The 11,892-nt window shown below is 37.8% G+C and overlaps 2 protein-coding genes across 2 annotated transcripts; both read left to right on the top strand.

The window, feature by feature from the left end:
* The first annotated feature begins 4,454 nt into the window (after positions 1-4,454).
* On the top strand, positions 4,455-5,420 carry LOC102762160 (olfactory receptor 51A4). Its single transcript, XM_006762352.1, has one exon. It carries the CDS (start codon positions 4,468-4,470, stop codon positions 5,413-5,415), a length of 948 nt encoding a protein of 315 aa, XP_006762415.1. The 5' UTR covers positions 4,455-4,467; the 3' UTR covers positions 5,416-5,420.
* A 4,650-nt stretch (positions 5,421-10,070) lies between these two features.
* LOC102768143 (olfactory receptor 51A4) lies at positions 10,071-11,027 on the top strand. The gene has a single exon (XM_006762370.1). It carries the CDS (start codon positions 10,086-10,088, stop codon positions 11,025-11,027), a length of 942 nt encoding a protein of 313 aa, XP_006762433.1. The 5' UTR covers positions 10,071-10,085.
* Positions 11,028-11,892: the final 865 nt, after the last annotated feature.

The raw sequence follows: 11,892 nt of genomic DNA, 5'->3' as shown, positions 1-11,892 counted from the left end.
AGTGAAAATGAAACTAAACAAACCCAGTAGTTGTCTACTGGAGCTACCCAAAAATGGCAAAATGACAATATAAATTTGATAATCAACTTGTAAATTTTCACAATAAGATCTACTAGAATTTGACTAGAATTGTGCTGAGCCAATACATTAATTTGGGAAGATTGCCATCTTAATTATGCAGAACTTCAGTTTTGTACATTGTTTTTATATTTGACCAGCTTTTTATTTGTTTATTTTTTAAAAAATATATTTTATTGATTTTTTACAGAGAGGAAGGGAGAGAGATAGAGAGTTAGAAACATCGATTAGCTGCCTCCTGCACATCTCCTACTGGGGATGTGCCCGCAACCCAGGTACATGGCCTTGACCAGAATCGACCCTGGGACCTTTCAGTCCGCAGGCCAACGCTCTATCCACTGAGCCAAACCGGTTTTGGCTTAGCCAGCTTTTTAAATTTCACTTATGTTTAATGTCTATTAATTTTATATATAAAATTTTATCACTTACCAATATAAACATTTTTATTTTATCCTTTCCAATTTTTATATTTCAATTTTCTTTTTTTTTTGTATTGTACCTTGGACATCTCATACTGTTTTCAGCAGAATACTAATAGAGACAATCTTGACTTTTCCTGACATCAATAGGAAAATGTTGTTTTGTTGTTGTTTTAATATATTTTATTGATTTTTTTACAGAGAGGAAGGGAGAGGAATAGAGAGTTAGAAACATCAATGAGTGAGAAACATTGATCAGCTGTCTCTTGCACACCCACTCCTGGGGATGTGCCTGCAACCAAGGTACATGCCCTTGACCAGAATTGAACCTGGGACCCTTCAGTCCACAGGCCGATGCTCTATCCACTGAGCCAAACCGGTTAGGGCAATAGGAAAATGTTTAATATTTTTTATTAAAATAATGTTAGCTGTTGTATTTCTTGCATATGTCTTTTTCAAATTAATGTAGTACCTTTCTATTTCCATTTGCTCAAAGATTTTGTCATGAGAAAGTGTTTGAATTTTATTTACTATGACTATCCTATGATTTTATCCCTATTTTTCTGTCAGTTTGAAGTATAGTCATGATTTTTGAAACTGTATTCTTGGGATAAACTTTACTTTACTTTGTCAAGATATAGTATCCTTTTTATATACCACTATACAGCATTTGCTGATTTTTAAATGTTTGTATCTATGTTTACAAGATATACTAGGGGACCAGTGCACGAATTCATGCACCTTGAAAGGAACTGTGGGCCCCACGGCTGCAGTAGGCACAGGTGCGGGTCTCAGCCCATCCTCCACACCCCCTGCCCAGCCCCTCCCACTGCGGCCCCCAGTCCCCTGTCTGCCAGCAACCCCGTTCCTGCTGCTGTCACTCCTACACGCTAACAGCGCCAGCCCTGCTCACACCCACAGACAGCATGGAGTGATTAGAGACAGCATCAGCAGTGGGTACGAGCAGGGCCAGCACCATCAGCAGGTGTGAGCAGTGGCTGCTGCCTCGATCACACCTCAGGAGCAGGGGGAAGTGGAGAAGCCCTCGGGGGTGATCAGGGCCGCAGCTGCTGCTCACACCCGCTGATGGCGCTGAGCGATCAGTACTGGTGCCAGGCACCAGCAGCAAGTGCAAGTGGCGGCTCTGGTGCCAGCTACAGGTGTGAGCAGGGCTAGCACTGGCAGCAGGTGTGAGCACCGGGCTGGACCACGTCACGCAAGAGCAAAGAATTTTCAGTGACCACCAGAGGCTCACCCCATTGACAGCGACTGGCACCCTGCCTTGGTCTAGTGCCCCCACTCACCTGCTCCACCATCCCACCAAAGCTGATGCTGCCATGTTCAGCACACACCCACTGGTGGTCAGCACACATCTTAGTGACTGGTTGTTCAGTGTTCCGGTTGTTCCGACATTTGGTCTATTTGCATATTAGCTTTTTTATTATATAAGATTATCCATTAATTACTTTTTTATAATATACTAGAGGCCCGGTGCACGGAATTTGTGCATAGGGGGAGGAAGGGTCCCTCAGCCCAGCCTGCACCCTCTCACAATCCAGGTTCCCTCAGGGGATGTCCAACTCACAATTCAGGACCACTGGCTCCTAACCACTTGCCTGCCTGCCTGATTGCCCCTAACTACATCTGCCTGCCTGATTACCCCTAACTTCCTCTGCCTTGGCCCCCACCGCCTCAGCTTCATATAGAAAGATGTCCGGAATAACATCTGGAAGGTTGTTCGGCTGTCAGGTCTAATTAGCATATTATGCTTTTATTATTATAGATTGTCTGGTTTAGATATCACTGATAATACCAGTTGGAAAGTATTCTAGTGTCTGAAAGAGTATTATAATATTGATGCTATTTCTTTTTTAAAAATTTCAATATTATTCTGTATTAGTTAGTAATGCCCAGGAGTATTTAGAAGAATCAATCTAGGCTTCAGGAGTAAAGACTTGACCAAAAAACATGTCATGGGGTGTCTCTCCTACATCACTTCCCTTTAATGCACAGGTTCTACTCTTAGCATCTGTGCATTAACTATGTTCAGGGCAGAGGAGTAATATCTAAGCCAAATACCCAACAGAAGTGTCAGAGATTTTGCATAACATTTACTGTATTTCTCCCATACTTGGTAAATAAGAACCTCTCTAACCAAAACAGTCCCTAATTCTGGGTGTACTTATGCCAAAGTATTAACAATCCCTGTGGATTCACTGCATCTGCACATGTTTATTCTTATTCTCAGAGCAGATACAAACTGGGTGCAATCCCTAGAGACCTCAGTGCTCCTCGAGCAGATAATTAAGGAAGAAGAAAGAGACAAGCCCTCTTATATAAGGTGGAGCCTTTGGTATCAGGTGAATTGGATGACTTCTGAAATTTTATGCTGAAGTCTTTTAGCCAGACTCAAAAGTGCTCTCAAAATATACACTCTCTGGTAAGTACTCGGATATTCTTATCTATCTGACTTTCACCGTACTTCTCTCTTTTGACAGTCAACCATATACAACATCATGCCTCCAAAAGTCATATCTTTAGGAAAATTGTTTCCTTCAGAGATTATGTAAATGGCCTATTCACCTTTCCAGAAATTGGCCTTTAGCAGAATTCAAATTCTTCTAAACTGTGATATTGACCACTTCAGGTTATTATTCTCCTATCAGCATGATGTAATTGATCAAAAATTTCTGGCCAGGAGAAATGAAACATAGTCTATCAGACATCGCTGCATTGACTGCCCTTACAAATAGCTACATGTTTTGAAGATAGTGGACATTTTTAAAAGAATATTTAACTAATCAACAATTTTTAGAAGATAGGGAATAAAACAAAGGGTGGGTTGATTTTGAGATAATCTTACTTTTGTGGGAGTTACAGGAGGTAGGAAGAAATTGAGTTGTCAGATTCTTTGCTTTCATGTAGTATTATTCTAGTAATCATATATTCTACCTAACATCTTATCTAAGATGTGAAAACAAGTTGTAAAGGATTCCAGATTCACTGACTAGGCTTTAACAATATTTCACAGGAAAAATTAAATCAGGATGCTATTTTAGACTAGAATCTACTTTCAGCATGTGTTTTCTATAGAGAAACGAGAAATGTATTTTGTTATTTTGTTTTTCTTTTTTTTCTTTCAAATGGAAATGCCATTTGACCTAGTGATCCTACTTCTAGGAATATATTCTAAGAAACCTGAAAAATCAATCAGAAAGAATATATGCACCCCTATGTTCATTGCAGTGCAATATACAATAGCTGAGATCTGGAAACAGCCAAGTGCCCAGCAACAGATGAGTAGATTAAAAAGCTGCGGTACATTTACACCAGGGAATACTATGCAACAGTAAAAAGGAAAGATCACTTACCCTTTGAGACAGCATGGAGGGACCTGGAGAGTATTAAGCAAAATGAGCCAGTCAGAGAAGGACAAGTATTTCACGATCTCACTCATATGTGGAATCTAATGAACAAAATAAACAGATGTACAAAAGAGATACAGACACATAGAAGCATGGAACAGACTGATTAATCTCAGAGGGAAGGCAGGGGTGAGTGGGTGGGTGGGGAGAGATTAACCATAGAACTTTGTATGCATATATGCATCAGCCATGGACACAGACAATAGTGTGGAAAAGGTGGGGGTGGATGAGTGGAAGGGGTCCATGGGGAAAAGAGGGGGACATCTGTAATAATTTCAACAATAAAGACAAATTTTAAAAAATACATTTCTAGTTTCTCTATAGAAAACACATGCCAAAAGTAATTTTTTTAATCTATGATTTAGGTAGATTTTAGTCTAAAATAGCATCCACTTCACACTATATAATAAGTCATATAAATGCTTTGTTCTGTCAAAAGAGAGCTAGAAATAAGCCGGATCCTTCAACAATGGCTTTTTTTCTAACAAATCTTCAGATATTCATATTTTACTAACTCAAAAATCTTTCATTGCAGAGCCCTCTCAATGCATCATGACAATATCAACACATCACATGTTGAAATCACCACATTCTTCTTGGTTGGAATTCCAGGGCTGGAATATGCACACATCTGGATCTCTATCCCCATCTGTTGCATGTATTTTGTTGCTATTCTTGGAAACTGCACCATCCTTTTTGTCATCAAGACAGAACCCTCCTTGCATGAGCCCATGTACTATTTCCTGTCCATGTTGGCCCTGTCTGACTTGGGTTTATCCTTATCTTCTCTGCCCACCATGTTGAGGACCTTATTGTTCAATGCTCCTACAATTTCTGCCAATACCTGCTTTGCCCAGGAATTCTTCATCCATGGATTCACAGCATGTGAGTCCTCAGTGCTCCTGATCATGTCATTCGATCGATTCCTAGCCATCCACAACCCTCTGAGATACAGCTCCATCCTTACTACTGTCCGAGTTGCCCAAATAGGAGGAGTGCTCCTCTTTAAGAGCTTCCTCCTGGTTCTTCCCTTCCCCATCACTTTGGGAAAGTTGAAATATTGTAACAAAAGCCAATTATCCCATTCCTACTGTCTCCACCAAGATGTAATGAAGTTGGCCTGCTCTGACAACCAAATTAATGTCATCTATGGCTTTTTTGCAGCACTTTGTGGTATGGTCGACTTTATGCTGATTGTTGTATCTTACATTCTGATCCTTAAGACTGTGCTGGGAATTGCAACCCAGAAAGAACAGCTCAAGGCTCTCAATACTTGTACTTCACATATCTGTGCAGTGATCATCTTCTATCTGCCTATAATCAACCTTGCCATTGTCCATCGCTTTGTCCGGCATGCCTCTCCTCTCTTCAGTGTTCTCATGGCAAATGTTCTCTTTCTTGTGCCTCCACTGATGAACCCGATTGTGTACTGTATAAAAACTAGGCAGATTAGAATAAGAGTTGCAGCAAAATTATGTCAGAAGCAGATATAGCAGTCATATATAGTATAAACCTAATTGGGTGAATATCTTAGGTAAGAGATTAAAGGTGAGTTTGAGAAAACCTAGTATTTGACACAAATAATCATCAATATGCTTTTCTTGTTAATATCATAAGCTTTGTTTTCTTTAGGCCAGATACTGAACATAGGCATAACACCAGAACAGGAAATACATTTCCTGGGGTCTCCAACCTAGTTACAAAAAATAAAATAGATACCTAATGTCATCTCTTTTTAAAGGAACAAATTCAAATCCAGACAGATAAATGGTAGTGTCTATCCCTCTAACAGAAATAGATTCCTTATCCCCATATTCAATTTATCTATACTAAGTTCTCTTGAATCCATCTAGACACAGGTTACATCTTCATTTTGTCTCCTCTGCTTTAATCATCCTAATGTGTTACAAGAATTTTTTAGGGAAACATTGCATTAGCACCTTTGGTTTCTAAATGACTACTCCTGCTGCTTTCTAACTATCTATGCAAGTTAAGAGTGATCTTTTTAAAAGACAAATTGAATGATGTAATGTCTTTTAAAAATATGAGCTTTTATTTCTTTGGGAATAAAATTAAAGCAATAAAGTACATACTATAAGACTATTCATGGCCTTGACCCCCTCTACCTCACCAACAATATCACATTACCAAATTTCAGCTACATTAGCCTTCTGAAAATTTGTTACATTTACAACTTTTCTATTTTTGGTAAGTTTTCATATCTGACCCATTGTTTTAGAATACTCTTGATTTCAATTTTATATTTCAACTCTGTCACTTCTTTTAAATTTCAACTTAATTTCACTATGGATTATCTAATCCCTCAATTCAAATTATGAGCCTCTCTTTTTTAAAAAATCTCTTAAATTGGTTATCATTTATTCTGTCTTATACTTTCTGTTATAATTTTTAATTATAGATACAGTTGCTTGTGTTTATTCTATTTGTTTCAACTTCCTAAATAAAGTATGCTATCAATGAAGGGAGAGAACATATCTATATTTTTATGCCTTTGTGCCTAATCTAGAATGTTTCTAATGCAGGCTAGATCTCCAATAAATAATTGTTAACAATTGAAGGTAAAAATGAGGCTATGTTTGGGGAGTGGGGAATTGTTATCAGAAGCATATTGTGCCTATATTAGAGATTCAAAAACAATGCTTATCTCTGTAAAAAAAAAAAAAATTCATTGATTGTGAGGTACTTTCTAGTTCCTGGCTGATTATTGCTCTTTAAGCATTTGTCTCAGCTATTGTCTCTTGATTCATCTGATGAGATTAGAATAGGTGTGGTATGTGAAGAGGACTTAGGTCAATGCATGGACTCAAGAAAAAGCTAAAAATTTGTCCTATGACATACAAGTTTTGTAGGTTATTCTGATACCCCAAATGGCAAGCTGGGACTCTCCTTGAAGGTTCTTGTCTCACGAACTTTGAAGAATAAATCCACGGACTAAAAGATTTTAGGCAAAAGTGTGGAAATTTATTCTAAGCGTATACAAACTCCCATGCAGGGAGGCGTTTCCAAGTGGGTAATCCCCTCAGGAGGGGTCCCCCAAAATGGGAGAGCCCAGCTCTCTTTCAGAATGGGAAAATACCTGGTCCTGTGAATCTCTTTTGTCTACAGGTTTATAAATGCTCATAGTTTCTTTGTTCATTCCACTTTCTAATTGGAACCTTCCTTATTGTATGTCCCCCATTCTTTCCTAATTGGTCATTCCCCCCTTTTCCCTGCATAGTATCAGTTTCAAGGTTTCAAAGCCCACCCAGTGCTTCCCTCTTCTTCCCCTTATCTTGTAACGTTCTTGTAAACAGTCTGGTGGCTTTTAGCTGTCTCTGCCCATCACCTGTGCATTCCTCTCCCATGGACCCCCCTTTTCCTAACTGCCTCTCTCTCCTGTCTCTAAAATCCTTTCACTTCTAGGAATTTTTAGGCATATTTTCTCTTTTGATTCTCACAATAACCCATTTTTATAAGGTGCTTTTTTTTCTATTTTTTCAGTTGAAAAGGTTGAGATTCTGAGAGATTGGCTTAATGAATTCCACAAAGAAAAGGTTTAACTTAACTCTAAGTTAAACCTTCTCTTTTGTACCCTAAAATTATCTCTCTTGGCTACATTTTAGCTTTCACATCAGAGATTGCATCTGTTTCCACAATGTTTTCTTAGTATAGAAAATTCTATCAATCAGATCAGAGCACTAAGTGTTTCTGTTGAATTTTAATATGGCCCCCCAAGATCTTATCAAACTCAATTTCCTCGGTTTGAACCTGCATTATGAGCTCACTGCTAGATAAATGTCCCTTGAGTCAACCCCAAGGGCTCTCTGGACTTTATAAAACAGTGCTTACAGAGCAGGAAAAGGGAGTCTAAGAGATTCTTCCATGCTTCTAATCTTTTTCCTACCATTTTCTTTAAGGTGGAGAATCATATTGTAAAAAAAAAAAAAAAATACAAACAAGGTAAGATATAATTCTACTCTTCTGTTATATTTGACAAAATTTGCATTGCTGCTTGATCCTGAAGAGATGGGCTAGATGTTGAAACAAAAGCAAATCAGCAGGTCCCTATGGAGTGTGAGAATTTTACAAAACTACCAAGGAGAGACGAATGCACGTGTTGGTGGGAATATGTGTGCAGGCAAGTTTTAGAAATGCTCAGTCTGGATGATATGTGTGAGAATGGTGTGTATTTCAAGTATTACGTGATTCTTCTTCTTCATGTCTCCTGACAAGTAAATACATGACCTTGAACAAGTTACTATACCTCTCTAAGACTTGTTTTCTTATCTATAAATTGGTTAAAGTAATAGCATAAGAATATAAATGAGAAAACCTATATACATCATTCAGAGGGTGTCATATTTATAATAAAGTTAAATTAATAATCACTAGATAATAAAATAATTAAATTTATGGATGCTTATCTTATACATTTAAATTAAATCTCAATAGTGCCTACTTCCAAAGAACAATGCAGTTTTAAAAACAATGATGAGGCAAAGGCCAGAACACAAATGACCACAGTCTATTGACGTAAAATAATTTTAGCTATATCTAGCACAATTAGGAAAGTAAATTCTATGTCTCAGATAAGGCGTTTCAGAAAACTGGTAATTTAATAAGCTGATGGATAGCATGTCCTTATCTGTAGCCTAGGCCTTTTGCTTAAATTCTGAACACGTATCCTAAATAAGCTATAGGTTTCCAAAGAAGTCCTTGGACAGTACTCTGGGTACTCACCCATTTAGAGGTTGGGTAAAGAGCAAAATCCAGCAAAACAGCAGACAATGTGATAGAGAAACACTAAGAGTAATTATACTTTTTAAAAAATCAAAGTTCTTCCATACTCTCAATATTCTTGGAAAAGGTCAGAGTCAACCTGACAGGTAATCGAAATGATGGAGATTATTTGGGTGATTGAATAGTGAGTCATTAATTTTTAGATCATGAAGAAAATGGTAGAAAGAATCTATAATGGAATGAATTTGGAAGAGATTAACACTCTTTTGAGTAACTGCAGTTATATGTTAAGAGGCATCAATAGTTTGTCATTGTTTGAGGAGCACCAAATGAAGAATCTAAAGAAAAACCAACAACCAAAATTCACATAGTTGTTTGATAGAATATAGGAAGTTTATTCTGAAAAGGAGATAACTAATGGAAGAAAGTATTACTGTCTTCAACTTTGAGATATTATACTTAATTAAATAAAGAGTTATTAAGCTACAACTATGTTCCAGTTACTATACTAGGCACAGTCAATACCTAGTATTGAACAGTGTAACCATGATTCCCTACCCTTAATGTCTAGTAATGAGAGAAGACAGAAATCAATTAAGTAAAAATAAGGAAACTATGTAAAAAAAGAAAAAGGAAGCTATTTTGTGTAAATATGATTAGATTCTGCACCTTCAGAGAAAAGATGGAAACTTCTAGAAACATTAATCAATTCAAGAAAGAAAAACAATCTGAGTGTTCAGTCATTAAGTAGAAATCTTTAGGTAGTAGTTGATATGATAATACTGGGAATAAGGTATAATATCTTAACTAAAGGTAACCTACTGATTTAGAATGGTTTTGTACAAGCAAGAGAGTAAGACAATATGTTTTTAAGGGCCCCTTTAACTCTAAGACTGTATCATTATGAACTTTCAGTTCTGTCATTACCTCATATGTTATCCTATTAGAGATATACAGGTTTGAACATAGGTATGGAACAATTTACGAATTCTACCTCCCTCACCACAATTCACAGTAAACATTACTTTTCCATTTAAGATTTTGTTTTATAAAATTGAAATAAGAGCATCATCAAATTGGAGACCTGGTTTTATAAGATCTAGCCATGGGTAGCTGCATGTGGTCAAAGGATTTCCTGGGATTCTTAAACATACGAAGTCCAAATTGGCTGACACTTTTACAAAATTAAAACAAATTACTGGATGAGGAAGCAAGTCAGATTCTTCTCATTTGTTACTGTGTTTGACTTTTTTGACAGTCGAAACTGACAGTAGAAACATAGACTACCTTATAAGAAGTCTGATTGTTGCCTTAGTATCTATGACCTACATTGTACCAGAAACGGACATCTTTTGTCAGACTTCATTGAAGAAATCTCCAACTGCCCTGAGTAAGCATCTGGTTAGTTATCTTTTCGTGTGTCATGTCTCCTCTTAATGGCACAAACATTAAAGTTCTTAAATTCCTCCTTATTGGAATCCCTGGATTGGAGAAGAGTCACATCTGGATAGCCATTCCCTTCTCATCCGTGTACCTTCTTTCTCTCCTGGGAAACTTTACCATTCTCTATTTCATCAAGACAGAGCCAAGCCTCCATGAACCCATGTACTATTTCCTTTCCATGCTCTCCATCTCTGACCTAGGGTTGTCCCTCTCTTCCTTACCCACCACTTTGGGACTATTCCTGTTCAGTGTCCATGAAATTCATGCAGCTGCCTGCTTTGCCCAGGAGTTCTTTATCCATTTATTCACAGTCACTGAAGCTTCTGTGCTATCTGTAATGGCATTCGACCGGCATGTGGCCATCCACAACCCTCTGAGATACAGCACAATCTTAACCAGCTCCCGAGTCATCAAAACAGGGGTCTTACTGACTTCCAAAAATGTCCTTCTGATCCTTCCACTGCCTTTTCTGTTGCAACGGCTGATATGCTGTCATCAAAAGCTGCTCTCACACTCCTACTGTCTCCACCAGGATGTCATGAAGCTGGCATGCTCTGACAACAGAGTCAATGTTGTCTACGGACTCTTCGCTGCTCTTTCTACCATTCTGGATCTGTTGTTTATTACTTTTTCTTACATAATGATCCTAAAGACAGTCCTGAGCATTGCAACCCCCAGAGAGCAGGTCAAAGCCCTCAACACCTGCATTTCTCATATCTGTGCTGTGCTTATCTTCTATGCACCCATGCTGAGTGCAGCAATGCTCCACCGTTTTGCCCGAGATTTGTCACCTCTGATCCACATCCTCATGGCTGATGTTTTCCTACTAGTGCCGCCCCTGATGAATCCCATTGTGTACTGTGTGAAGACCCGTCAAATCCGAGAAAAGGTTATGGAAAAACTTTGTCCAAAAAGAAAATGATTAAAGGAATGAGAAAGGAAATACGTTAGTAAGTGATAATTAAGTAAATGTTGAATGTGTGGCTGGCAGAAAGCATAATATAGTAGAATGTCCTTGGGTTTTATAATCAGACAGAGCTCATAGAGTGAATGGTTGTTGATACTCAATACCCTTTTACCCTGTTGAGCACTGAGGGAGACAAGCATGGGGTTGTTCAAATTGGTGCCACAACATCTACTATCTCAGCTGATCATCGGATATCACTTGGAGTGTTGTTATTTTACTCTCCTCTTCAGCTCCCACATCTATTTCTCACAAAGATCACACCAAGCATTTGTCAGGTTCTTTATTATCTCTACTCTATTCCTTACCTGCATGCTTCCTTTAAAAGCAGTGAAACATGAATTACTCCTTTTTTTTATTTTTACCATCTGACCTTAAGTCTTTTATATCTATTCTACCAATGTATTCCATTCTTCTTCCTAAGAAGAATGCCACTCCCCACTATGAAAATTCATTCATACCCCTAAAAGGTAAATTCCATACCTCCCTGCCTTTTCAGAGATCTTGCTGCACCTTCTGTATGTTTCCATTTTTTTTTCAATCTTCCTACTATTTAGCTATCCTTTCTCGGTCTATAAGCATGTTTGTTTTAAAAGGAAAACATTTTAAGAGATACATAACTTTGCTCCCTCAACTTTCCCAGTTCTCATGAATTTATTATTTTAATGTATTTATGGATAGTGCTATATATACATATATATCACATATACACTTAGCATGAATGCATGTTACATATTTTTCTATTCTTTTGTTTCTTGGCTCTTCTTTTTTTATTTCTCTATTTACTCCCCAGAATGGCCAAATCACACTAACCCTTCAGACA

Source organism: Myotis davidii, unplaced genomic scaffold, assembly GCF_000327345.1.
Source record: "Myotis davidii unplaced genomic scaffold, ASM32734v1 scaffold58, whole genome shotgun sequence".
NCBI lineage: Eukaryota > Metazoa > Chordata > Mammalia > Chiroptera > Vespertilionidae > Myotis > Myotis davidii.
Note: the sequence above shows the minus strand (reverse complement) of the source record. Positions and strands in the feature narration are given on the sequence as shown.

Excerpts from the sequence above, each read along its gene's own strand:
- LOC102762160 (XM_006762352.1), top strand. The coding sequence starts at position 4,468 with ATGCATCATGACAATATCAACACATCACATGTTGAAATCACCACATTC.
- LOC102768143 (XM_006762370.1), top strand. The coding sequence starts at position 10,086 with ATGTCTCCTCTTAATGGCACAAACATTAAAGTTCTTAAATTCCTCCTT.